The 25,736-nt window shown below is 38.9% G+C and overlaps 1 protein-coding gene across 12 annotated transcripts in view; it reads right to left on the bottom strand.

Moving 5' to 3' along the window:
• CERS6 (ceramide synthase 6) overlaps positions 1–25,736 on the bottom strand; it is a 334,531-nt gene that overhangs the window by 148,551 nt on the left and 160,244 nt on the right. For all 12 annotated transcript variants that reach the window (XR_014829507.1, XR_014829508.1, XR_014829509.1 and 9 more), the window contains exon 4: positions 756–813. Coding sequence is in view for 3 of the 12 variants with exons in the window: in XM_021075469.2 (XP_020931128.1) it covers positions 756–813 (58 nt within the window). In the remaining 9 variants the exon portion in view is untranslated. The remainder of the gene's footprint in view (positions 1–755; positions 814–25,736) is intronic.

Genomic DNA, 25,736 nt, shown 5'->3' with positions numbered 1-25,736 from the left:
TCCATCCATGGATTCTAGTTGGATTCATTAACCGCTGAGCTATGAAGGGAATTCCCATACAATATTTTAAAAAATAATTTCCCATTATTCTGCCAACTCACTATGGCATGATTGTGAGAAGATTAGTCTTCATGAGACTTGAAGTTAAGCAGCCTAACTTGTTAGGAGTGCATTAAGCACTGAAATAAGAAAAAGACTATGACAGCCTCAAAGAATTGCTTTCATAGGTAAAAGCGCCTCAGTTCATACAGAATAGCAAAGCAGCAGCAGGGGAACACAGCCTATAAAAGGAATTGAATTTTTCCACTGGCAGTTGGTGTTAACCTGTTGGTAGTGATGCAAGACACTAAACCATAATTTCTACTGATGAGTATGATAAAACATCCAGTGATAACACACAATGCAACAACTGATTTTTTTCAAGTTGTATGATGTGTGATGTGGCAACTCTAACTTAGTGTTTCCAAGCCTACCCAGCGCCCACAAGTAGCAAATAACCAACCCGAGGGGTCAGAGGACTTTTCTCACTAGAAGAACATTTCTCACTGGAAAAGCAAATTGTTTTCAAAAGCGTTTTCAGTATATGCCTGAAAGTTATTTACTACAAAGAATAAATAGCAAATATTTTTATAAATCAAAGAAAAATACACAAATAATTCTTAGCAAGCCTGCCATGGTTGTTTCAAGTAATACTACTGTCACAACTTTAAAAAGTGAGACACAGGAATTACATAAAATAACTTGACAGATCCTACCTTTTTTAGGAACCGGACTCCATAGGTAAATACATAGAGGTAAAATGAAAATCTCCACCTGCAGAAAGTTAAAAAAAATCCCATGAAATTCAGTTTAAATATTTCATAGTACATTCTGAAATATGTGTATAAGAGAAAGTCCTTTAAATGTATCCCCCCCCCACCTTTAATGAGTGATTTCAGTGCTAGCTAAACATATACACTCATGTATAGGGCATACTGCAAACATTTTAAATGCTAATGATATCATATATTTTCTTTCACTCAGTTACTGTATTTGCCCATGTGCTCATTTTATCTTTCTCCAACATGTGAATTTCCTCTTGTTTACCACGCATAAAGGGATATATTTTAACAATGCAAATGAATATAGGAAAGTTTTGACTTCTTTGCCTGATTCAGATGTTATGTAACTGACTTAACTTGCTGTGTAGCACTGGAAACTATGTCTAGTCACTTATGGTGGAGCATGATAATGTGAGAAAAAAGAATGTATACATGTATGTATAACTGGATCACCTTGCTCTACAGTAGAAAAAAACAATAACGTATTGGGGAAATTTAAAAAAATTTTTTAATAAAAATAAAAGCTTTAACATTTTTAAATCAGGTGAGATGCTTTTCTTCATCCTTTAACAAATATTTATTGGTGTCCTTCTGCATGTTGCTAAAGGAATTCATTTGGAATCTAAATCATCATGTGATGGATGACTATTAAGGACACCTGTATACCATCCCAAACCATATGTCCACCTGTTAGATGTCCATTTTTTTTTTTTTGTCTTTTTGCCATTTCTTGGGCCTCTGTAGCAGCATATGGAGGTTCCCAGGTTAGGGGTCGAATTGGAGCTGTAGCCACTGGCCTATGCCAGACCCACAGCAATGTGGGATCCGAGCCACGTCTGCGACCTACGCCACAGCTCATGGCAACGCTGGATCCTTAACCCACTGAGCAAGGCCAGGGATCGAACCTGCAACCTCATGGTTTCTAGTCGGATTCGTTAACCACTGTGCCACGACGGGAACTCCAGACGTTCACTTTTTTGATGGGGAAGAATATTTGGTTCTCTCTCAATTTTAAATGATTGAATATTTAAGTCTTTTAAAATATAAATGTATAAATATCAAGACTTCATATAACTTATATATATTGTATATAAATATATGTAAAAACATCTATAAAAGATATATATATGGATTTTTTCTGATTTTAATGTTTGGTATTTTTATTTTTATTTATTTATTTATTATAGTTGATTTAAAATGTTCTGTCAATTTCTACTGTACAGCAAAGTGACCCAGTCACACGCACACATACACAAATATATACATTCTTTTTCTCACATTATCCTCCACCATATTCCATCACAAGTGACTACATATAATTCCCTGTGCTATACAGCAGGATCTCATTGCTTATCCACCCAAATGCAATAGTTTGCATCTACTAACCCCAAACTTCCAGTCCATCCCACTCTCTCCTCCTTCCCCTTGGCAACCACAAGTCTGTTCTCCATGTCCATTAGTTTGTTTCTTTTCTGTAGATAGGTTTATTTGTGCCATATATTAGATTAAAGATATAAACAATATCATATAGTATTTGTCTTTCTCTTTCTGATTTGCTTCACTTAGTATGAGAGTCTCTAGTTCCCACCATGTTGCTGCAAATGGCATTATATGGTTTTGAATATAACGAGTAAATTTAAAAAAAAACTCTTACCCTGGTATTCAATTCCCACTTTTATTTTTTACATTTCTAAGTGTGAATAGCTATGCCTTTAAAAACTGGTTGACTTCACTAAATAGCATTCCTGAAGTTACACTGTTCATAATATCTTAGATGAGAAGTTGTAAATGAACATAAAGGGGAAAATGACAAGTCAACTTCAATTTGTCAGGAAGCAAACTGCTTTTTGTGTTTGCAAACAAGTAAAAATTTCAAATAAGATTTTTTTTAAGTTTTTTTTTAGGAGATGATTCAGATTATAGACAAACTTTTCTGGAAGAAATGACAGCTCTCTTGAGGTAAGAGAAAGAGAACAATGAAAGGGGCCTCAGAGAACTGGGTAAGATCCAATGGTAGGCACAGTGTCCCTCAGAGCTTCATTCCTGAGCTGAATGGCTCTTCGAACCTCCTGGAATTCAAGTCAGAACTGGCATTTAGAGAGGAGCTCTAAACTCCAGGGTTGAAAATCTCCAACTAATAATCCCTAAAACCTGAATGCAGGAAGGAACAAAACAATTCAGAAAAGCAATGATTTTAAAACCTCTTAGAAAAGCCCTCTTATCAGTAAAGGCAGGTCATTTACTGCCGTGTCAAAGACAAGGATGTAATTTTACCCCATTCCCATTATCAACTTTTTGGTGGCTGCAGGTGTCTGTATGTTTCTTTCTGTATGGATGTATAAATTCCAGATCAGAAGTTAAGACCAGGGATGGCTTCAAGGGTATATAACTTGGGCAGTGACACATGGTCCAGGCTTGGTTTAATGTTCTGCTATTTCTACTTTGAAATTCTTAATAATTTCAAGGGGGGGCCATATTTTACATTGCATGGGCCCCGAAAACTATGTAGCTGCTTTTGGTCAGGAGAAAATCTCTTAATATTCCTTGACCTCAGTTTCATCGCTAAAATAGGAAAGTGGGTTTATATTACATTGCTTTTTGCTATTTACATTGTTTGGATATACTGATGGCCTAGGATTTGGTGCCACATGTAACCTCTACTTCTCTCTAGTCCCTCCCACTGCTGGTTATATTAAACCAACCTACTTCACATATTTACAAGTCACTTTTCTGGCCCCTGAAGACAATGGAATTTGTAGCTCCTAGATTTATTTATCACAGCTATTTCAGCTCTAAGACACTTAAATCAGTCAGTTTTTAATATATAACCAAAACTTTATGGAAGTCATTGAAATCTCTACAATCACTCATGCAACTACATTTTCTTTCATCACCAAAATGACCCAATTTTCACAAGACACAGGTTTTATAACAGGAATACGGATGCCTTCATCGTTTGAATAACAACTTGTAATGAATATCTAAAAGGCAGAGTCAATTTCCATAAAATATCTACAGGAAACAAAATTTTCAAGCATTTTACCACAGACAGAAAGCCCCTCTTAAAAAATTTTATGTAGTTTCATATGTTACAGTTTTAAATGGTATCTAGCTACCAGCCCCTGATTCAGCCTCTCTTGACTTCCTACTAAAAATATCTATTAAAAAAAAAGATAAATAAAGGTGCATGCAACCACAAAAAGGAAGAAATTATCTTCAGCCTATTGCAAGAGAAATTTACACAGAAAAAAGGAATAAAATTATATTTTAAAGATGTAATTAGAGGCAATGAGAAACAAACTATGGGTCTTAAAGGAAGTAGGAAAATCTTAGTATATCTCCCTGCCTCCACTTTGTCATCTTGTACAGAAATGCAAACATCTGCATCCCCTCAGAAATCTAGACAGCTCTCTGTCATGAGGGATGTTTTTTGAGGCAGCAGGGGAATCCCTCCACCCCATCAATCAGTGAGTGTTCAAAAGACGGGTGGGACAAAAAGGAAGTACTTAGCACTCTGGGAGTTTGGCACAGAAAAGATGATTTAGGGGCAAGCTGATCATGGTGGTACTGCATTCTGGATGTTGGAGTTCTTAGAATCCATATGAGTGACAGAGAACAAGGCGTGGGAGACAGCTGTTCTCTATGAAACTCTTCAATCCCACTGAAAATGAGCCAAGGCCTATAAACATCAACCTGCTACAAGGTCAGAGACATTTACTAGAGGACAGAGAGCGGGGCCAAGGTCAACACACACCCTCTCTGTGAGAGGATCTAAATGGGTATTTCCAAATTCAGGAATGAAAAAAATATATAAATGTTCACACAGGTCTCCTAAGAAGTAATATATAAAGATGGAAAAAAACAGCATGCTAGGAGTTCCCGTCATGACACAGTGGTTAACGAATCCGACTAGCAACCATGAGGTTGTGGGTTCGATCCCTGGCCTTGCTCAGTGGGTTAAGGATCCGGAGTTGCCATTAGCTGTGGTGTAGGATGCAGATGCAGCTCGGATCCCGTGTTGCTGTGGTTCTGGCGTAGGCTGGCAGTTAACAGCTCCAATTCCAACCCTAGCCTGGGAACCTCCATATGCTGCTACAGAGGCCCAAGAAATGGCAAAAAGACAAAAAAAAAAAAAAAAAAAAAAAAAAAAAAAGCATGCTAAAGAGTTGAAGAAAGAACCATCTCCTAAAAATGACACCCTAGAGGAATCAGATGTAATTTTTATAAAAGTATTCGGTGTTGTTAAGATATATCCCCTAAAAACAAAAGCAGAAAGCCATAAATTAATGAAAGACTACTGGGTAAGATAAAAAGAGATTATAAGTTAAACAAAGAAGCATTACCAACATTCTAAAAACGAAGTGACAGAATATTAACCTCATGAAGGGGAGGGGGTTAGAAAAATGTAGACACATACTGCTTAAAATTAAGTCATTGATGTAGAAGATAAATACCCCCACAAGGCTGGAGAAAAGAACCAGTAGGTGAAAGAACCCCCAAGATCTGGAGGGCTAGAAAAACCAAGTCTAATTACAGCTGCTTCTGAGAAAATACAACGGAAGGAACTTCAACAGAAATAATCATCAAAGACACAATTTAAAAAAAAAAACTGAAAAGAAGAAATGAGGACAAAATTGTACTCCAAACAGTATTAACTCAAAGCCACGTTCCGATAAATTTTTAATCCTAAGTGGTAAAAGAAATCCTTCAGAATCCAGGCATGAAAACAAAAACAAGTCAACACACAAATCAAATGAAAATATGTCACCATCAAAGGAACAAATGTCTGGTGGTCTTAAATTTCTCCTCTGTATCACTAAATTCTAGGGACAAAGGGGAGACCCCATCAAAGAAAGCTACTGCCAGCCAAAGTGCCTTTCCTTTGTAAAGGAATATGAAAAATATTCTCACATATTCAAAAGCTCTGAAAATACATTACTCCTCAACCCGCACTAAAAAATTATTTTGGGCCATGCCAATCTACCAAGATACAAATAAAAATTAAGAATTCAAAAAGTATCATTTTAGAATAAAAGGACTATTGTTAGCAACATAAATAATTGCCCTAAATTTCATTGCCAAATTAAATGCTTTTGTTCTTAAGGGCCAATTTAACACAAAAATATTTAACAACAATAATCAAGGAATGAATTCTTAGATTATATTAATGAAAGCAGGAAATGGAGAAGGGAAGCCTTAAATTTATCCTCAGAGAAATTTCAAAGACATTGTTGTCCTGATAAGAGAAATACAGTTAAAGAACGTTTCTTTAAAAGCTTCGAGATGATGCCTGGTTAAAGATGGCTAAGTGAATGCGTGAATTTACCTGGGTGCCTTTAGGAATGTAGCACTAAACGGGCAGAAGAGAGATTTTATTAAGGGAAGCATAAACTCATAAGGACACAGAAAATGGGGGTGAGGACAACCACCCCATTCTGGAGCTTGCTTGGCAGATCCAGGAGCTGGGTCCTAAGCAGTGGAAGGAGGATGCTCAGAGGCACCAAAGAATTCCAGAAAAGCTCCAGATGAGGAAGCAACTCCATAAGGCAGGAACCTCTACTGGAAAGGGAGGCCTGAGGGATTAGCTTGCCCAAGCCTGCACTGTTGCTGAGTGGCAAAACCAGGACACAAATGAGTGCAGCACTGACTTGAAAGCCCCCTCTCATTACACAGAATGAGCGTGCCCTTCTCTGCCTAGACATGTTCCACTACGTTTGTTTGGACATGGAAACCTTTTATATCCATCAAGCCCGAAAATTAGAGCTGAATGCGAGTAAAAATTACCAGCCACTGAACCTGGTTTATTGTCCTTTGACAACAAGGCTGAAAAGGGATCTTTGTAAAAATCAAGACTCATAAAATTTTCCATAAAGAAGGAATCAGAGCGGTGAGGTCGTGCGTCTTACTGCCAGAGGTCACCCACATGGCACAAGGGTCCTCATCTGTAGAGGAGGCAGAGGCAGGGAAAGACATCCACAGCAGCCCCCTGAGCTCAACCAGCACATCATTCTAGAGAGAGGAGGGTAGCACATGGGGCCACTTTCTCTAAACATTTCAGGAGTGCCAGCTCTGTGCCAGGAACTCTTCAAAGCACTTTACAAGCAGAAAGTCATTTACTGAAACTATGCCACACAAAGTAGGGCCTACTAACATCATCTCCAACTTTTTTCAGATGAGGAAACAGGCACAGAGAGGTTTAGTGACTTGTCGAAGGTCACACAACTAGTAATGGAGAGAGCCAGGACTGGAAACCAGACAACACGGCTTCAATATCCCAGCTCTCAACCATCATGCTTTGCCACCTCTTCCTGATTTCATACACCTGAAAACTGAAGACAATTTGTTCAGCTGAAATGGTGTTTCTAACCAAGAGGCCATTAAAGGACACTATATTGATAACAGTCTCTGTCCTGATGAATAGAAACTGGCTGCTTGTAAAACTGGAAATAGGGAAGGACTACATTGGTGATTCTTTTCAATACCAGGGCAGCTAAGATAATATTGAGCTTGTCCACTAAAGTCACCAGTGATTACCGGGGGTGGGGAGGGAGGGCCCTTCTTCATCTTAACCACTCATCCTGTCTACGTACTGCAACACTATCCCTCCTCCACGATTTATGTCAAATGTTAGTTACTCTGTGGAGCCATGTTTTCTGAGTTCCAACACTGAAAGCATTGTAATTCTCTGATTTTGTGTTTCTTATTTCCTTGCCTCACCTTTGATCATAGTCACGAACCTCTGACTTGCTTGTAAGTTCCAAGAGTGTACAACTGAATCTTCTTTATCTTCATGTTTTTGACAGCAAACAGTGTTTGGAGAGAAAGAGCTCCTAAATTGACATCTGAATTTTTATTAAAGGTATGAGTTCTCCCTTTGATTTTTTAACTTTGGATTTATATCAACCAAAATGGTTCTTAATCAAAAAATTTTATCGGGAGTTCTTACTCTGGCACAGTGGATTAAGAATCTGACTTCAGTGGCTCAGGTTACTGCGGAGGTGTGAGTTCAATCCCTGGCCCAGCACAGTGGCTTAAAGGATCTGGCATTACCTCACAGCTATGGCAAAGATTGCAGCTGCAGTTCATAGTCAATCTCAAGCCAGGGAACTTCCAAATGCTGTGAATGCAGCCATAAAAAAAAATAATAATAATTTTATCAACCATTTCCAAGAACTGTGCAAAATAGGAATAAGAAAAGAAAAAGACATGCCAAAAGCTGCTGATGCAATATTTTTCCATGACCAATAAGGGAGGAATTTGGAATCAAACAGAGTCAACTCTGGACTGGTCTAAATATAAAAAATACTGTTACTGAGTGAAAACTAGGATACCTTGTTAGAACATACAAAAAATAGCATATAATTCCTTTGATTTTGATTCTGATTGAATTTATTAATTTTGAGACATCTCACATTTTAGCTGTTCTATTATCTAAGGTAAAAAAAAATCATTTCCTATCAAATGCATGGAGAGTGAAGTAGGGCTTATTTTTTCTTTCATAAAATTTAACATTTAACATAAAAATGCCACTATATCTTGCAAATCATTACAAATTAAGTGAGACTATGGAGTTTGGTAAATGAGAATACATTTTAAAATATATTAGTATAGACTTTGTTACATTGATATAATTGTCCTCAGTATCCATGCCGGATTGATTCCAGAAACTCACACCTCCCTGCAAATATCAAAATCCAAGGATGCTAAAGCCTTTTATATAAAATGCTATAGTATTTGCATATAACCTATGAACATTCTCCTGTACACTTTAAATCATCTCTAGAATACCTAATAAAATGTAAATGCTATATAAAAAGTTGTACCTATAATGTAAATGCTAGGTCAATAGTTGCCAGTACGTGGCAAATTAAAACTTTGCTTTTTGCAACATTCTGGAAAATTTTCCCCAAATATTTTCTATCCCAGCTTGGTTGAATCTGTGGAGGTGGAATCCACAGATACAAAAGGCTGACTGTATGGAAAAGGACCTATATGCCAAGAACTATAAAACATTAATCAAGGAAATTAAAGAAGATGTGAAGAAACGGAAAGATATCCCATACTTCTGGACTGGAAGAATTAATATCATTAAAATGGCCACATTACCCAAAGCAATCTACAGATTCAATGCAATCCCTATCAAATTACCCATGACATTTTTCACAGAACTAGAACAAACAATCCAAAAATTTACATGGAACCACAAAAAACCCAGATTGCCAAAGCAATCCTGAGAAACAAAAACCAAGCAGGAGGCATAACTCTCCCAGACCTCAAGCAATATTACAAAGCCACAGTCATCAAGACAGTGTGGTACTGGTATCAAAACAGACAGAGAGACCAATGAAACAGAATAGAGAACCCAGAAACAAACCCGGACACCTATGGTCAATTAATCTTTGACAAAGGAGGCAAGAACATAAAATGGGAAAAAGACAGTCCATTCAGCAAGCATTGCTGGGAAACCTGGACAACTGCATGCAAATCAGTGACACCCGAACACACCCTCACACCAGGCACAAAAAATAAACTCAAAATGGCTGAAAGACTTAAATATAAGACAAGACACCATCCAACTCCTGGAAGAGAACAGAGGCAAAACATTCTCTGACACCAACCTTATGAATATTTTCTCAGGTCAGTCTCCCAAAGCAACAGAAATAAAAGCAAAAATAAACCAATGGGACCTCATCAAACTGACAAGCTTTTGCACAGCAAAGGAAACCAAAAAGACAACAAAAAGACGACTTACAGAATGGGAGAAAATAGTTTCAAAGGATGCAGCTGACAAGGGCTTAACCTCTAGAATATACAAGCAACTTACACAACCCAGCAGCAAAAAAAAACCAACAACCCAATGGAAAAATGGGCAAAAGACCTGAATAGACATTTCTCCAAGGAAGACTTTCAGATGGCCAACAAGCACATGAAAAAATGCTCAACACCCCTGATTATTAGAGAAATGCAAATCAAAACTACCATGAGATACCACCTCACACCAGTCAGAACGGCCATCGTTAAGAAGTCCACAAATAACAAGTGCTGTAGGGGGTGTGGAGAAAAGGGAAGCCTCCTGCACTGTTGGTGGGAATGTAAGCTGGTACAGCCACCATGGAGAACAGTACGGAGGTACCTTAGGAATCTATACCTAGAACTACCCTATGATCCAGCAATCCCACTCCTGGGCATATATCCGGACAAAACTTTCCTTAAAAAAGACACATGCACCCGCATGTTCATTGCCGCTCTGTTCACAACAGCCAAGACATGGAAACAACCCAAATGTCCATCGACAGACAATTGGATTAGGAAGATGTGGTATACATACACAATGGAATACTCCTCAGCCATCAAAAAGAACGAAATCATGCCATTCGCAGCAACATGGATGGAAGTAGAGACTCTCATACTGAGTGAAGTAAGTCGGAAAGAGAAAGACAAATACCATATGATATCACTCATATCTGCTATCTAATATACAGCACAAATGAAACTTTCCACAGAAAAGAAAATCATGGACTGGGAGAATAGACTTGTGGTTGCCCAGGGGGAGGGGGAGGGAGTGGGAGGGATTGGGGGATTGGGGTTAAGGGATGCAAACTATTGCTTTTGGAATGGACTAACAATGAGATCCTGCTGTGTAGCACTGAGAACTATGTCTGGATACTTACAACGCAGCACGACGATGGGGAAAAAAAATTTATGTATACATGCATGTGTAACTGGGTCCCCATGCTGTACAGTGGGAGAAAAAAAGTGTGTTGGAGGAAATAACAATAAAGAATACCTTAAAAAAAGAAGGAGTTCCCGTCGTACCTCAGTGGTTAATGAATCCGACTAGGAACCATGAGGTTGCGGGTTTGATCCCTGACCCTGCTCAGTGGGTTAAGGATCCGGTGTTGCCATGAGCTGTGGTATAAGTTGCAGATGCCATTCGGATCCCGAGTTGCTGTGGCTCTGGTGTAGGACAGCAGCTACAGCTCTGATTCGACCCCTAGCCTGGGAACCTCCACATGCCGAGGGAGCGGCCCCGGAAAATGTAAAAAGACAAAAAAAAAAAAAAAAAAGACAGCCGAAGTACCATTCATTCCCATTTGCCTCTTTCCCATGCAATCACAGCATCATTGCTGAAGAAATGACTCTGTCTTCAGTCTGCTTTCAGAGAAGAAAAACCATTATGAGGCGGCTATAAAAGCACTTGACGTTCAATGGACACATCACATCTAGTTTGACGCTGGATGGTAATAAATATTTGGCTGCTCTTGCCTCAACCACACAGTTGGCAAGTGCATCTTCCAAAGCCATATTGACTGATTTTATTTTTGGCAACAGGAGAGTAGTCTTGGTTCTCTTCTTTCCCTTATCCTTATCCTACACAACTGTTAGATGGAAAATGCTCATTTATCTTTTCCTGATTTCCACAAACCATGGTCTTTCAAATGTGAGCATAAATGGACTTGAAGCTCACAATTATAGGTTTAGTTCTATATTCAGGGGAATTCTAAGAGTAAGGAGAGATATCTTATAGGTAGAATGACCTACCAAAAGTGTCATTTGTGGACCCTGATTTTCGGCAGATGTATTTGAGTAGATTGTAGGGGCCTAGGACTGGAGCTGGAAAGACTCATGGGAAGTGAGAGATGCCAGCAATGCTGAGTTCGACCTTATCGGGCAGTTAACAGGGGAAGTTAACCTGGAGAGAAAGGAATGGGCCCCCATGGAGAACTGAAGAGAGAATCAGTAAAATTTGACTGCTGATAGAACTTATAAGCAAAGATTAAAAAAAAAATCCAAATCACAGTAATTAAATTCAAGAGACAGAGCGCAGTGAAATGCAGACAATACCTGAAACACAGCCACAATTTTAGCCCTAAAAACATGAATATAATGACAAAAAAAGAGTAAAATTAGTTACGATGCTTAGAAAAGGATGCTTGGGCTGATGGCATGTGAAGAACAAACCATTCATAGTTTCTAGGTATGAAAGAAGGAAAAAAAAAGAGTCCCCATTGCGGCTCAGCAGGTTAAAAATTCTGCTAGTATCCATGAGGATGCAGGTTCAATCCCTGGCCTTGCTTAGTGGGTTAAGGATCTAGTGTTGCTGCAAACTGCAGTGGTCATGGATGTGGCTTGGATCCAGTGTTGCCATGGCTGTGGTGTAGGCCTCAGCTGCAACTCTGATTGGACCCCTAGCCCAGAAAATTCCATATGTTGCAAGTGCATCCGTAAAAGAGAAAAAAAGAAGAAAAGACATAGTCATTTAATATGTTTTAACTGAGCATAATTCTTATTCACATTATCTTTTTATAATGAAGTATTTTAAAATTCTGATGCTAATATAACAAAGACCCTTTGAACTCTATCCACTCCTATTTCAAAGGATTAAAATATTACAGAAGCATCTAAAGGTCCTGCATACCCCTTCTCTATTCTGCTCTAACCACCAGAGGTAATCTCTATCCTGAATTTGACGTTTGTATCTCTCTCCTTCTTTAAAAATTTTTTTTTATTTTTTTGTCTTTTGTCCTTTTAGGGCCACACCTGCGGTATATGGAGGTTCCCAGGTTAGGGGTCTAATCAGAGCTGTTACTGCCAGCCTATGCCAGAGCCACAGCTATGCCAGATCTGAGCCACATCTGCAACCTATACCACTGCTCACGGCAGCGCCGGATCCTTGACCCCCTGAGCGAGGCCAGGGATGGAACCCGCAATCTCATGGTTCTTAGTTGGATTTGTTTCCACTGCGCCGCAACGGGAACTCCTCCTTCTTTATTTTTATGTGATATATATGTGTGTATGTAGATATCTATTCATGAAAGATATAGCATTGTTTTGCATATTAGTAGACTTCAAGTAAGTGCTTAACTTGCTTTTTGAATCAGTGATTGAAGACAGTTCACATTTGCCCTGAGAATGCAGTGAATAGGTTTGACTTACCTCCAGCCTCAGTGACTGCATTGATAAGTCTGTTGCTTCTCCAATAGAGAAAGAGCTGAGCCTTCAGCAAGTGAGGAAATCTATTTGGAGTCACAGAGTTAATTATTGATGGAGGTAGACATCACTTCAGGAAATGTTTGCTTTGAGGCTAAAACCCAGGTCTACATGATCTGTCTATAGAATGAGTCACATCTTCTCCCCTAGTTAAAGTATTTCTTTGGATTTCTAGACTAATGAATGTTTGAGGGCTATCTTGGGAATTTAGATTGTCTATCACAGTTTCCAAAAGAGGAATCTTTAATCTCACCTTTGTTTCATTCTTTAAGCTATATGGGATGTTTTAGAAGCTAAAGTCAATTTACTTTCTCCCCAGTTGATGAACAGCTTTATTGTACTCAAGTAATAAAATTAGTGTCCCAGTAACAGCTTGAAAAGGAGAATACTGACCTAAAAATCATGCTACTGCTTTTAAAAAAAATGTTCTCAGATGAAATCTTAGCAGTTAGTTAACTAACTCTTCGAATTTGTCCTCATTTCAAAATACTGCATTCTAAATATAAAGAAAACTAATCTTTGGGGGCAGGTATTTTGGCTAAAATCCTGTAGAATAAGAAAAAAAAGATGTGTCTGTATCATTAACATGATTCAGTGATGCCCAGCGGCTTTGCTATACTTACTAAATGAAAAATATAATTGAAGGGGCTTATTTTGTTCTACAAACCAAAAACCCAGACATCTCACCAGCCACCCTAACAAGCAAACAGAAAAAATCAGATGTTGGTTTAATTTGTGACATTTCAATGTTTGTGCACTAATGGATGTTATACTGCCTCCTTAGAGAATTGGCAGTATATCAGATGTCTGCCAAGTATTTTATCAAACTTATGGTGTATCTGTTTTCAGTCTTGACTTGAAGGCTATAGGGCCGCAAGATGAACACATAAGGAGACCTGTGTGAAATATTGGGAGACCTATTTTCTTTTACCAAGTTACCTGTTGATGTAGGGAAGTTACACATTTCTCTGGATGTGATATTTTCATGTATAGAACAAGCATGTGGATGGACTCCTAGGGATCACTAGCTAGCTATTAAGAACAGCCTTGGATTCAAAGAAATAAAAATTGGAAGATGCATAACTCTGATTCATGGAACCAGAAATATACTTATGTTACAATAAAACATCCCTAAGACCAAATCCTTGCCCTCAGTGAGCTGTTGTCCTGCTGGGGTGAGCAGCATACATTCATGACACCAGCTCTAACTGGGATTCTAGCAAAGGCACTTCACTTTGAGCATGTGCTTTACATTATGTGGAGCAAGGAAGAGCAGACCACAGAGAACATCTTAATTTGCCCTCCCACCTTAGCATGGACAAGGAGCCTGAAAGTGGAGGCTTCAGCTGTCATAATAAGCCCCTTACTTTGCCTAATGCTGTAGGAGAAAGAGCTATGGATTAATGTTCTTTGCAATAAAAAACTGACTTCTAATTTTCATGTTAGAATAAAGAGGCAGTGTTTAGTAGAAAGGAATGAAATCTGTGGAATCAAATTGCCTGGATTTGAATCACCAGATTCACTACTTGCTAACTGTGTTTTTAGGCAGGTGACCTTACTTGTTTCTCTGTATCCAAAAGATGGGAATGATAGTAGCACCTACCCCCTAGGGCTCTCATAAGATGCAAATAAGTTAATACATACAAAACTCTTAGGATGGTACAAGCTCAAAGTAAGTACTCGAGGAATGCTACTATTATCATGTTATAAAAATATATAGATGGCTCTCAAAGAAAACGTACTAGGTAGAAGTACTGTTCACTTCATAAAGATGACTACTGTTATTAAGTTTGAAGCCCCAATGATTTCAATTCAAAATCCTATGAAAGTGTATATCCAATATAATACAGAAACCTCTTTGAAGGGTTTTCATAAGTCCGTTGTACTTGACTGGAGAAGTGATAAAATATGAGTGTATTATGTTGATACTATAGCTTTCTTCTTAATGAAAGTCATCAGCCTTGAGTTTTTCGATAGGAATTTAATCTTCCTTGTATTTAGAGGTAAAAGAATAGGTTTGTGTATTTTTTTAATGTATTCTTTATTGTTATTTCCTCCAACACACTTTTTTTCTCCCACTGTACAGCATGGGGACCCAGTTACACATGCATGTATACATAAATTTTTTTTCCCCATCGTCGTGCTGCGTTGTAAGTATCCAGACATAGTTCTCAGTGCTACACAGCAGGATCTCATTGTTAGTCCATTCCAAAAGCAATAGTTTGCATCCCTTAACCCCAATCCCCCAATCCCTCCCACTCCCTCCCCCTCCCCCTGGGCAACCACAAGTCTATTCTCCCAGTCCATGATTTTCTTTTCTGTGGAAAGTTTCATTTGTGCTGTATATTAGATAGCAGATATGAGTGATATCATATGGTATTTGTCTTTCTCTTTCCGACTTACTTCACTCAGTATGAGAGTCTCTACTTCCATCCATGTTGCTGCGAATGGCATGATTTCGTTCTTTTTGATGGCTGAGGAGTATTCCATTGTGTATGTATACCACATCTTCCTAATCCAATTGTCTGTCGATGGACATTTGGGTTGTTTCCATGTCTTGGCTGTTGTGAACAGAGCGGCAATGAACATGCGGGTGCATGTGTCTTTTTTAAGGAAAGTTTTGTCCGGATATATGCCCAGGAGTGGGATTGCTGGATCATAGGGTAGTTCTAGGTATAGATTCCTAAGGTACCTCCGTACTGTTCTCCATGGTGGCTGTACCAGCTTACATTCCCACCAACAGTGCAGGAGGCTTCCCTTTTCTCCACACCCCCTACAGCACTTGTTATTTGTGGACTTCTTAACGATGGCCGTTCTGACTGGTGTGAGGTGGTATCTCATGGTAGTTTTGATTTGCATTTCTCTAATAATCAGGGGTGTTGAGCATTTTTTCATGTGCTTGTTGGCCATCTGAAAGTCTTCCTTGGAGAAATGTCTATTCAGGTCTTTTGCCCATTTTTCCATTGGGTTGTTGGTTTTTTTTTGCTGCTGGGTTGTGTAAGTTGCTTGTATATTCTAGAGGTTAAGCCCTTGTCAGCTGCATCCTTTGAAACTATTTTCTCCCATTCTGTAAGTCGTCTTTTTGTTGTCTTTTTGGTTTCCTTTGCTGTGCAAAAGCTTGTCAGTTTGATGAGGTCCCATTGGTTTATTTTTGCTTTTATTTCTGTTGCTTTGGGAGACTGACCTGAGAAAATATTCATAAGGTTGGTGTCAGAGAATGTTTTGCCTCTGTTCTCTTCCAGGAGTTGGATGGTGTCTTGTCTTATATTTAAGTCTTTCAGCCATTTTGAGTTTATTTTTTGTGCCTGGTGTGAGGGTGTGTTCGGGTGTCACTGATTTGCATGCAGTTGTCCAGGTTTCCCAGCAATGCTTGCTGAATGGACTGTCTTTTTCCCATTTTATGTTCTTGCCTCCTTTGTCAAAGATTAATTGACCATAGGTGTCCGGGTTTGTTTCTGGGTTCTCTATTCTGTTTCATTGGTCTCTCTGTCTGTTTTGATACCAGTACCACACTGTCTTGATGACTGTGGCTTTGTAATATTGCTTGAGGTCTGGGAGAGTTATGCCTCCTGCTTGGTTTTTGTTTCTCAGGATTGCTTTGGCAATCTGGGTTTTTTGTGGTTCCATGTAAATTTTTGGATTGTTTGTTCTAGTTCTGTGAAAAATGTCATGGGTAATTTGATAGGGATTGCATTGAATCTGTAGATTGCTTTGGGTAATGTGGCCATTTTAATGATATTAATTCTTCCAGTCCAGAAGTATGGGATATCTTTCCGTTTCTTCACATCTTCTTTAATTTCCTTGATTAATGTTTTATAGTTCTTGGCATATAGGTCCTTTGCCTCCTTGGTTAGGTATATTCCCAGATATTTGATTTTTTGCAGTGTAATTTTAAAAGGTATTGTGTTTTTAAAATGCACATACTATTGAACTTAAGGAAGAAATTAATGTGTTCCTCTCTACTGCCCTGTTGGTGTCAATATTCTGCCATGGGCTCTAGTGCATATCTCATAACTGAAGAGGAGACCGAGTAGCAGACCATTCATAGGGATCAGGATGGAGATCCTCACCCTTAAATCCTGCCTACAGCTCTACTATAAAATTTCTTCAATTTCCTCATCTGAAAATGTGGATGAAAGTACCTGTTTTTCAGTTGTTGGAATTTAATGAGAAGTGGGAAAAAAAAAAGATTAAAACACAGAGAGCAACGCTCAGGAATGGATACTAGGTTGCTAAGTTTGTTCTTAATTTACTTGCCCTGACATATTAGTCTCACTATGCAAACATTAAAATCAGAAATTATATCTCATTTCCTGGACTCTTTTTTAAAATCTTTTTTTCCACCCACACTCACACCACCTCTCATCCCCAGTTCCTTTAGCCATTTTGCTGCCATACTTTCCTCTTGAACTTTTTGGTTTTTTTTTTTTTTGCCATTTCTTGGGCCACTCCTGCTGCATATGGAGGTTCCCAGGCTAGGGGTCAAATCGGAGCTGTAGCTGCCGGCCTACGCCAGAGCCACAGCAACACGGGATCTGAGCTACATCTGCGACCTACACCGCAGCTCACGGCAACACCAGATCCTTAAACCACTGAGCAAGGCCAGGGATCAAACCCGTAACCTCATGGTTCCTAGTGGGATTCGTTAACCACTGTGCCACGATGGGAACTCCTCCTCTTGGACTTTTAAGTTGCCTGTGAAGAATACATTTTTGTGCATGTAGATGTGTAGGTCTGTGCATGTATATGTATATGTAGTATACACATATATATACACATATATATCATGTAAGTATAGGTACATGTGTAACACATATATATATAAATATTTTATAAATATAGGTATATGTATATACATGATATATATGTGTGTTTATGAATACAGATGTATATATAAAAATTAAATCCATGAATGATGAGGTTCTTCCAATTAGAAACAAATATAGTTATGTAGGCTTCTGACCTACATACTCTTCTCCTTAGGAGTAGATGTAGTTGCTTCTTCCTCTTTTAGAGAAAGAAACATAATCAGACAAGCAATTAGTAATCACTGAGGTTTTACCCGCCAAAAGTCAGTCAACCTATACTCCTGTATAAGAAAATAAGCCATTTCACAAAATTGGGCCTAGTTACAACACACAGTGAAATTCTTGGCTAATTGACGCCATGTGAGTTGTATGCTTATCGAAAGAGTAATGAACTGCCCACACATCAGCTATATTCATATTATAGCACCTCATGTTTTAAATAACTACACCCTTTTCACTATAAGCACTGGAAGGCAGTGACACTGAACTACCATTTTAAAGAAGAATAATGCTACCAAAATACTGTTAGAACTAATAAATGAATTCAATGAAGTCACAGGATACCAAATCAATGTATATAAATCTGTAACACATATACATTATTAATAAATGATCAGCAAGAGAAATTAAGAAAATAATACCATTTACAATTGCATGAAAAAGAAAATATCTAGGGATAAATTTAACCAAGGAGGTGAAAGATCTGTACCCTGAAAACTGTAAGACACTGATGGAAGCAACTGAACAAGACACAGAAAAATGGAAAATTATTCCATGTTCATGGATCAGAAGAATTAGTATTGTTAAAATGTTCATACTACACAGAGAAATCTGAAGATTTAATATAATCCCCATCAAAATGTCATTGGCGGAGTTTCTGTCGTGGTTCAGTGGTTAGTAAGTTCGACTAGGAATCGTGAGATTGCAGGTTCCATCTCTGGCCTCGCTCAGTGGGTTAAGTGTCTGGCATTGCTGTGAGCTGTGGTGTAGTTGCAGATGTGGCTCAGATCCCACATTGTTGTGGCTCCGGTGTAGGCTGGCCCCTAGCCTGGGAACCTCCACATGCTGTGGGTGCAGCCCTAGAAAAGACAAAAAAAAAAAATGCCATTGGCATATTTCACAAAACTAGAACAAATAATTCTACAATTTGCATGGAACCACAAAAGGTCCTGATTGGCCAAAACAATCCTGAAAAAGAAGAGCAAAGCCAGAGGAATCAGGCTCCCTAATTTCAGACTATACTACAAAGCTACAATAATCAACAAAGGTATGGTATTGGTACAAAAACAGAGACATGGATAAATGGAACAGAATAGACAGGTTGGAAGTAAACTCACACACATATAGGCAATCTACAACAAAGGAGCAAAGACTATAGAATGGGAAAAGTATTCCACAGTCTCTTCAATAAATGGTGCTGGGAAAACTGGACTGCTACATGCAAAAGAATTTAAAATACACCATCATCTCGTACCACAAACAAAGTTAACTCAAAATGGACTAAAGTCTCAAATGCAAGATCTGAATTCATAAAATCCCAGAAGAAAACATAGGTGGTAACCTCATTGACATTGGTCTTAGCAATGCTTCTGTGGCAATGACTCTAAAGGCAAAGGAAACAAAAGCAAAAATAATCAAGTGGGACTACATCACACTAAAAAGCTTCCTGGGAGTTCCCGTTGTGGTGCAGTGGTCAACGAATCAGACTAGGAACCATGAGGTTGCGGGTTCGGTCCCTGCCCTTGCTCAGTTGGTTAACGATCCGGCGTTGCCGTGAGCTGTGGTATAGGTTGCAGACGCGGCTCGGATCCCGCGTTGCTGTGGCTCTGGCGTAGGCCGGTGGCTACAGCTCCGATTCGACCCCTAGCCTGGGAACCTCCATATGCCTCGGGAGCGGCCCAAGAAATAGCAAAAAGACAAAAAAAAAAAAAAAAAAAAAAAAAAAAAAAAAGCTTTCTGAACAGCACTGCATCATCAAAACAAAAAGGCAACATACTGAATGGGAAAAAATATTTGCAAATCAATATCCAAAAAGGGTTTAATTTCCAAAATACATAAAGAACTCATGGGAGTTCCCATTGTGGCACAGCAAAAACGAATCTGACTAGTATCCACGATGATGTGGGTTTGATCCCTGGCCTCACTCAGTGGGTCAGGGATCAGGCATTGCAGTGAGCTGTGGTGTAGCTCACAGACACAGGTCGGATCCCGTGTTGCTGTGGCTATAGCACAGGTCAGCAGCTGTAGCTCCAATTCAACCTCTAGCCTGGGAACTTCCATATGCCACAAATGTGGCCCTAAAGAAAAAGAACTTACATAACTCACGACAACAACAAAATAACCTGATTAAAAAATAGGGAGAGATGTGAATAGATATTTTCCAAAGAAGACATATAGATGGTTAACAAGTATATGAAAAGATGCTCAATGTCACTAATTATCAGGGAAATGCACATCAAAACCACAATGAGATACCGCTTCATACCTATTAAAATGGCTGTTACTGTAAAAATAAAGAATAAAAGATGTCAAAGAGAATATGGAGAAAAGAGAATCCTTGTACACTATCAGTGGGAATGTAAACTGGCACAGCCCCTATGCAACGTGGTATGGAGATTCCTCAAAAAACAAAGAATACAACTATCATTTGACTCAGCTGTTCCCTTTCTGGGTATTTATCCAAAGAACCTGAAAACATTTAATTAGAGTAGATATCAGCAACTCCATGTTAATTGTAGCATTATTGACAATAGGCAAATATGGAAACAATCTAAGTGTCTATTAATGAATGAATGGATAAAGAAAATGTACACACACATATACACACAACCGAATATTATTCAGCCATAAAAAGGATGAAACTTGCTACTTTTTACAAAATAGATGGATCTTGAGGGCATCAGTGAAATAGAGATAGACAAGTACCATATGATCTCATATGTGAAATCTAACACACAAAACCGAGCTCATAGATACAGAGAAAAGGTCAGAGATGCCAGAGATAGGGAGAGGGAATCAAAAGGTAAAAACTTCCAGTTATAAGTCAGTTATAGCGATGTAACATACAGCATAGCAACTATGGTTAATAACATGTACTGCATATTTCAAAGTTGCTAGGAATGTAAATCTTATAAGCTCTCATTGTAAAAAAAAAAAATCTGTAGCTATGCAGGATGATGGATGTTAACTAGACTTACTGTGGTGGTCCTTTCACAATACACATATACAAATATAAATCATTATGTTTGTATACCTGAAACTAATATAGTGTTGTATGTCAATTATATTTCAATAAATAATAACTAAAAAAATAAATAATGAATAGCATCATGGTTTCTTGTAGTAGTAGCTAGCATTACCTGATATGACATACAGATAGTAAAGTTATACTTAGGGAGAAGCAGGCGACTGCCAATCAGGAAACATAGTAATCATTCTCTGATGCTCTCAAAATGATCTTGGGCAAGTTCAAGTTTCTTTTCTGGGGAAGCAATCAAGACTTTTAAGATCTCTTTGAACTCTGACATTGATTCTTAGTCTTATATTTTGACCATTCAGTATTTGACAAAACTGGCCATTCTCCTTTGCTTAAGTAACTGCTGCTCTGCTCTCTCGCTCTTTGTCCCAACTCTGCCTCTCTCTCCTCTGGCAGAGATGAGCCCTGATCTTCTCTGAAGTCAGTGGTACCCAGGGTTCCATCCTCAGCCTCCTTTTCACTCCATATGCTCCCTCCAGCGAGAGCACTTCCTGTATGCTGTGTGGTAGCTGCCTCTAGCCAGTTTCATAGCCCTGGATACCCAAACACCAGACTGCTCCACCAATACAGGCACCTCGGACTCAAAACTAAACATGTGTTACCTTTCTCCCAGAAATCCACCCTCTTTCTGCTTTATATCTCTATCAAAGACATCTTATCCACTGTTTCCTCTCCTCCTCCTTCAACTCCTATATCCTACCAGTCATCAGACCTCAAAGTCCTACCTTTGTTTGTCCTACTTTTGTTTATTCTCTTTGCTCTATCCCCTCTGTCTCTGCCCTAATCTAGCACATCTAATTTTCATCTGTCTTCAAGGGGTGGGCTATCCTTCTCTCAGCTCCATAGACAGACCAGATGTCAACTGATTTGATTTAATCATGAGAAAAAGAACAGTCACACAATCCAGAGTATTCACTTTGGCAATGAATGAGTTTCTTCTACAGGCAAACCTACATACAAATCCAGACTATGATCAGAAGACTGGCTGTAAAACGAACAAGAAGAGTTGGTGATCTTAAGATGAGCCTAAGACACTTTCACCAAAGAGCAAGTCTTACCATTTCATAAGCTAACATTTCTTCTTCTCGGGGCTTTAACATTCACAGCCAATCTGTAATTCCTCCACATTGGGACAACAAAAAAGTCCCTGTGCCCCTACCCTTTCCTCAGCTGGTTGAAGCTTTTCAAATGTTGCCTTACCCAGGCCTGGAATCACCTCTTTCAGGCGACTCAACAAATTTCATTCCTGACTCATCATATGTTGATTCTTTTTTTTTTTTTTTTAACCTTAGCCCTAAGTTTGTAAATAATGAATATATGCTTGTTTCCATGTATTGCTTACAAATATTATCTCCCAGTCATCAGGTGCCTTCCACCCTCATACAAGCCCATTCACCTTTATGCCTCAGTATGTTTGCTCATACCTTTCTCTCCTCCTGGGACTTCATTTCCTCTTTATCCAACTTCAACTTGTCATGACCTTCCTGAAATTTCCCCTGGTCTCCACCCCCAAGGCAGAAGTACTTGTCTCCATAATATACTGTTCTGTATTATAGTTCCATAATATACTATATAGTTCTATATTATAGTTATCATTTAAGAAACCAACAACCAGTTGGAGTTTTGGTTCTGAGTGCAAGATTTGTGCCTTAACTGTACCCAGGACTAACATTCGGGAGGATGTGTTCACATCATCTGGGCTAGAATAGTGGATCTATCATTTTCAAACAATTTTTGTGAGCTTGGGCACTCCCTGTGACTCTATCACCTCATCTATAAAATGAAGACAGTATCTACTTCAAAGAGCGAGGATTTAATGAGACAATACTTGTAAAGTGCACAGAATAGCATTTTGACGCATGACAAGTGTTCAATAACTCTTAACTATCTTTACCATTTTTATCTAGCCAGATAAAAATATAACAGATACCCCATAAATGATTTCTGAATTAAGTTTTGTGAGTAACTGTATCGGTCAGTGCCAATGGCTAGACACACCACTAGACTGCACAATGACTTTAAAAGGACAGGCATTTTATATGAGATTTGAAGATACATGGATGGAGGAGCCCTTCATTCTACTAAAGAGGTTAGGCGGTAGGTCACATCAATGAGAAACTCTCTGTTGCTCCTTTATTAAATTTATGTGTCAGAATTTGGCTGACTTCTTATTTTCCCCTTGTTTGCTGTTTTAAAGTTGTTTAATATTTAATGTTACAAAACCACTTGAGATTGCTGCTACACTAAATCTGCACATTGTACAAGCAGCTTCGAAAATGTTAAAATTTAGTAGAGCTGGGAAGTGAAAAGTACAGCAGTGAATTTCCATGGCAATGTGGTGTTAAAAATAAGATGTGATATGTGCAGAAATCGATCACTGAAGATGTAGAGATGAAGAAAATGAGTTTATGTTTATTCATGGGTTTTAAAACGCCTTTGTATTGAAATATTTTATAGCTACAAAACTGAATATCTAAACATCACAGTTATCATCTAAAACCTGTAAACTCACTGCTTCTGAGCGAGGAGTTGCACATTTAAATCCTGCAGGGACCAGGCAGGTCAGACAAACATGGAGATGGTTAGGTTTGCTCTCAGTACTGGATGAATGGCCAATGGCACTCAGTTTCCTTGCTGGCAGTGTGACAGGTGGTACTCAGGACCACGGTACTTTCAATACCCCAGTGAAATAAGGGTCAGTCAAACGTCGAGAAAAATCCAAACTCAAATACAGTCAGACTTCCCATTTTTCAGAGAAAGCTGGCAATCTGATATTTACATATTTTATATGAAATCTATTTTTTATAAATGCTGGCAATTAACTCAAAAAATAAAACACCAGGCACTCCTGTTGTGGAGCAGCAAAAATGAATCCAACTAGTATCCATGATGATGCAGGTTTAATCCCAGGCCTTGCTTAGTGGGTCAGGGATTCGGCGTTGCCATGAGCTATGGTGTAGGTCGCAGATGCAATTCGGATCCCTCATTGCTGTATTCAACTTGGGGTCACCAGTTCACAACTTTTCTCTAAGATTTTACTTTCATACACATAAGAAATGGGTGGGATATTTTATTTCTAATTCTCACTCTCTAAACTATATGAATGAGCCATAATGGAACATTCTTGCTTTCCTGAGGCATGGAGTTTTCGAGGGTAAAATTCCACTCTTGTTTTCTAATGATCTAATGAACTGTTGCTTGGTTCTCAGAAAATGTTCACCAACCAAATTAGAGAGAAGTCAAATCAAAGAAATTCTATTTGTAATTATGCTGACAAACAGACAGCCATTCATTAAGGAAGATAAACTGAGGAATTAGGAAATGCCTAGACATATGGGAGTCTAACTATGAACAGATCACAGTTCCTCTCCCAAGGGGCTGACAATCTGCTAAGCTGTCCATTGATGGGCCAGAGCTATGGATCTAAGGAAGCCTTACCTATTCCAAGTCATCCTCTGTCTGTGCTCCCACCTGTGATAATACCCAATACCCAGACGGTAACCTTTATTTCAAGGTCATCCCGGCTGAATGTCACTAGGGAAAAATAATGTCTGGAGAATCCAGTCTTTTGATGTCAGAGCTGGACATCTTGTTAAAACAGAGATGGTGTCACACCCTGTCAAATCCCTTCTCTCTGTGAGCTGAGGTGAGGGGCTGGCCAGTCGAGATGCAGTGGAGGACCAGGCAGAAAATCGAAGAAAAAGTTATGTTGGGCCCAATGTCCAAATCCCCTGCAGATTTTTGCAATAACAAAGAGCAAGGAGAAACAGGAGATCGGTGGCTTCCACACAAAGGAAAGGCATGGGGGACGGGACGTTCACGAAGTCTCTAGAAGTCCCTGTTCCATGTGGGTGAATTAGTGGAGGAAGAGCTGATGGGGATGGAAGCTGATGTGGGTGGCAAGGCCTGTCCTGGTCCTTTTCTGGACCTAAAAAGGAGCTGGGGCTAAAGGATTTTAGACATAGTCAAACATATATCAAAATGAACTATATATCCTTCTATTTCCTTTCCTTTTCAAATAAAAAAGCTAGTAAAGGTATATAGCAAAGTGTCTACCTTGATAAACATGATAAAAATTATTATTATGAAAGTATTTATCACATTATCCAAGTTTTTTGTTTTTGCTTTTGTTTTTGTCTTTTTAGGGCTGTACTTGTGGCATATGGAAGTTCCCAGGCTAGGGGTCGAATTGGAGCTACAACTGCGGGCCTATGCCACAGCCACAGCAACGCAGGATCCAAGCCCCTTCTGCAACCTACATCATAGCTCATGACAATGCCAGATCCCCAACCCAATGAGTGAAGCCAGGGATCAAACTGACATCCTCATGGATACTAGTGGTATTCGCTTCCACTGAGCCACAAAGGGAACTTCACATTGTCAAAGTTTTGATGGAAGACTGTTTTATGTTTGAAAAGATACAGTGAAAGGAGGAAGGGCTTAGGGAGCGGGGAGGTAGGGGACTGTATGGGGGCCGGGATAAGTAAGACATTCCCAACTGGAATCATGATAGCAAATCAGCTGCTCATCAATGATGGCAGATGTTAACAGAAAAACAATTTGAATTACAAAATAAAATGTATTCACAATCTTCCTGGAACATCTATAGTCTGTAATTCATGGTGGAGATATACAATCTCATAGCAAATTGATTCTCAAGTGGTTCCTCATAATCATTCATATATATTTGGGATATAATGGCTAATGTAGTAAATACACATTCTTTTCTGCACCATCACATGCTTCAGAGTAACATTATTTCATGGAGCTGTAAAAGCTCTTTCATGTAGAACCTCAGATTAGCTAGAACAGCACTGCCAAGAAGGGAGATGGATGGAGAAGAATGCAGGTCCTGAGGGG

Source organism: Sus scrofa, chromosome 15 (genome assembly GCF_054392235.1).
Source record: "Sus scrofa isolate SSC_HxYL_T2T_F1_AM1 chromosome 15, Sscrofa_HxYL_maternal_Yorkshire_Landrace_v2.0, whole genome shotgun sequence".
Lineage (NCBI taxonomy): Eukaryota > Metazoa > Chordata > Mammalia > Artiodactyla > Suidae > Sus > Sus scrofa.
Note: the sequence above shows the minus strand (reverse complement) of the source record. Positions and strands in the feature narration are given on the sequence as shown.